General features: G+C 63.3%; 1 protein-coding gene across 1 annotated transcript; it reads left to right on the top strand.

The window, feature by feature from the left end:
• Positions 1 to 4: 4 nt before the first annotated feature.
• Positions 5 to 2,211, top strand: LOC102249990 (chromosome unknown open reading frame, human C9orf116; the record flags this gene model as incomplete). The annotated part of the gene is made up of 3 exons (XM_014529706.1): positions 5 to 114; positions 1,004 to 1,085; positions 1,863 to 2,211. Coding segments are annotated over 3 exons (384 nt in total), but the record flags the coding sequence as incomplete, so codon positions are not given.
• Between the last annotated feature and the right edge of the window lie 1,280 nt (positions 2,212 to 3,491).

Consider the following 3,491-nt stretch of genomic DNA (forward strand, 5'->3'; position numbering starts at 1 on the left):
GGAGCCCGAGGAGCCCGAGGCCCAGGCCCCCCCGGAGAAAACCAGCGACTACTACCGCGTGGACAAGGACCTGCCGGCTCGGTTCAACCACCCGGCGTGCTTCCGGGGCTACAGGTGAGCGCCACGGGTGGGGTCCCCGGGCAAACGCCGGAGAGAGAGAGGGAGGCCACCTTCCCCAGTGGGCGGTCCCGTCCTGCATGCGGGAGCCCAGGTCCCCAGCCGGCCGGGCACCTCAGCCAAGAGCGTGGTCAGCTCTTCACCAGATGAGCTGCCCAGTGCTGCCCAGAGCTTTGGACACACGTCCGTGGGTCCAGCCGCAGCGCGGGGTGGATGCCAGGAGTCTGGAAGCCCAGCTTTGAGGCTGGGGGAAGCCCCACTCCTCTCCAGACAGAGGAGCCCTGGAAAGTGGGAACCCGGCCCCACGTCCAGCGGAGTGGGTGGCCTGCGAGCTGTTGCAGTGCACTGCAAACTACACCCTTCATCCCCGCCCTCCGGCCTCCAGGCCCCCCACAATCCCAGAGCCGGATCTGTTCCCGGAGAGAGGACTGGGAGGGTGGAAGATGGCGGGGTTCCGGGACCTCACAGTGTGGGGCCCACGGTCAGCCTGTTCTGGTGGTAGAGTTGGCACCAGGGCCTGCAGGCATCTTCTCGGGAGGCTGGGAGTGGAGGCCCCCTTGGTGGCGGGGTCTGGAGGCTGAGCCACACACAGCCCCGGGCCTACCCACCTACCGGGAAACGACCATGTGTGCCTGGCCGATGGGTGCTGAGGGCCAGTGCGTGACCCTGGGAAATTCTCTAGGGCTTTTCTCTGGGAAGGGCAGGGGCGGAGGTGGGCAGAGGGACCAGGAGGCCGCACTGCGCTCCCCGGGAGCCCACATCCGGGGCTGCATCTCCAACCTGGGGCACTTCCAACAAGGCTCCACCCGTCAGACCCGTGCAGGCTGGGGCTCAGGCAGGGTGATCACGAATGCACGGAAAATAGAGGGTGTGTGTCACCTGCCAGGAGGACCAAGGAGCCCGCCTCGGTGTACAGGACCAGTAACCAGGCCTACGGGAGCAGAGCGCCCACTGTGCACGAGATGCCGGTAAGCGGGCAAGAGCCCGGGGGAGGGCGGGCGTCTCTAGAAGAGACCTGAACCCTGGATTTCTCAAAGGGCCTCACACCTCGGGGCTGGGGGGGCCCAGGGCTCCAGGAGGCAAAGTGGGAGGGACTGCGGAGCCCGCTGGAGCAGGGCGGGTAGGAATGAAGGACTCGACCCGAGATCTGGCGGTGAAATTGTTCAAGGGTGCAAAGTGCATGTGCACTCGCCCACGGTACTGGAGGGACCGGCCCCATTCACTCTCACACACACACACACACACACACGCACACACACACACGCACACGCACACACACACATACATACATGCACGCGCACACATGCGCACACACGCGCGCACACACACGCGCACTTATGCACACACACGCGCACTTATGCACACACACGTCAGTTCTGAGGCAAACAAAGAAACGTCCGATAACGGCCTGATGGCACCGTTTGTAAACCAGGAACTGGGGGGGCTTGAGGCGGGACCCCCCAGTCAGGGCTCCTAGCCACACCTGGGGGGGCCATGCCACACGCAGGCGGCCGGAGCTGACCCTTCCCTCCGTGTGACGGTGGGAGGAGGCACAACTGGTCATTGTCCGGATGGGGGGCGTGGCCGGGGATGGCCGGGGGCAACTAGGCCTTCCGGTCGCACTGGCCTCGCTGCTTCGAAAGAATAGAGACGTTTCCTTACGAATTCTTTTTCTCCCCGAAATACCGAGTGACGAACGGGTAACAGTCTCCCCAGGCACTGCTGTGTTTCCTTTGCCCTTCCAGAAAGTGTTCTACGCATATTCAAATAGCTTCTCCAGACAGCTGGCGGCCGCGGGAATGTTCCGGAACACTTCCTTCAACGTCCACGTGGAGAAGAGCTCCGTGTCGGGCGCCGACAACTGCATCACCTCCTACAACCGGCTGAACTTCCACCCCAGCTACAACATCCGCAGGCCCTCCATCTGCAACGACTGAGGCCGGGCACCCCCCCCCCCCCCCCCCCAGGACAGGATCCGAGCTCACTGCTGTCCCTCAAAACGCCTTTCCTCCGTGAGGCCCTTTCCCGTCTGACATTGGAGGTGGAGAGGGGGCCGCTGCCTTGCCTTTGCATTAAAATGTTGCCACATCCCGAGTCCCCGACTCCCCTGGGATCGAGGAGCAGGTTGGCGGGCGTCCGGGGCCCACGCATCGCTCTGAGCCGTCCCGTGTCTGTCCGAGCTCACTGCTGTCCCTCAAAACGCCTTTCCTCCGTGAGGCCCTTTCCCGTCTGACATTGGAGGTGGAGAGGGGGCCGCTGCCTTGCCTTTGCATTAAAATGTTGCCACATCCCGAGTCCCCGACTCCCCTGGGATCGAGGAGCAGGTTGGCGGGCGTCCGGGGCCCACGCATCGCTCTGAGCCGTCCCGTGTCTGTTGCGGAGCCTTGTTCCTGCTCGTGCTGCTCAGCTGTGCGGGGAGGGCCGCCCTGCCCGGGCGCTGGGCCAGCAGGCGCTGCAGAGCCCCTGGAAGGTGCCAGGCAGCCAGGCAGGAGGGCGCGTCAGTCCCTGAGCCTCAGAGGACAGACTCGGGGTCCCAGCCAACAGCCTCCGGCCGCGAGGAAGCCGGGCGGGCGGCACAATAGACGGGACCCGCGGGAGTGCGCTCCTGGTTGGTGGAGGGCAGGTGCCCACGGGGCAGTTCCTGCCTTTGTGTTCATTTAAACTTTCCAATAAAAAGTGAAAAAAAACCCCCCAAAAACCAAGCAGGCAGGGGGTAGGTTTCCTCAGGAGGGGTTGCGGCCACAGTGGCGGGTTTTTACCTGCGTGGCCCGTCCTCAGCCAGGGGCCCGGGAGCTGGAGGGTCCCCAGTGAGAACCCAGCCTCTGGCAGCCACAGGGACCCCTGCCTTCAGGGGGACCCCCCCTTCAGGAGGACCCCCCGCCTTCAGGAGGACTCGCCCCCCCGCCTTCAGGAGGAACCCCCCTGCCCCCCACCTTCAGGAGATGCGCTCGTTACCTTGGAAACCAGACAGTAGCAGCCACGGCCACAGACCACCCGCAGCGCCTTCTTCATGGGCCTTTTACCCGAAGAGATTTTACGACTGAATTTGGGAAGAAATTAAACTCCAGTTTATTTCTTCATTAAAACCGTTGGTTATTAGCACCCAAAGTAAACATCTTGGCAACACTCTTGTGTCCAATTTGGAATGACAGTGGTTTCCAGAGAAAATCAGTACATTTAATGAAAAGATACAAGCCTGAGCCCCGGCCCGCCTGGCTCCGTGGTTGGAGCGTCGGCCACGCAGCGAGGATCGCGGGCTCGATTCCCGATCAAATTCGAGGGCACGCACCTGGGCTGCAGGTTCGATCCCGAGGGGTCCCAGGTGGGAGGCGGCCCATCGACGTGTCGCTCACATTGATCTCTCCCCCTCCCTT

Source organism: Myotis brandtii, unplaced genomic scaffold, assembly GCF_000412655.1.
Source record: "Myotis brandtii unplaced genomic scaffold, ASM41265v1 scaffold691, whole genome shotgun sequence".
Lineage (NCBI taxonomy): Eukaryota > Metazoa > Chordata > Mammalia > Chiroptera > Vespertilionidae > Myotis > Myotis brandtii.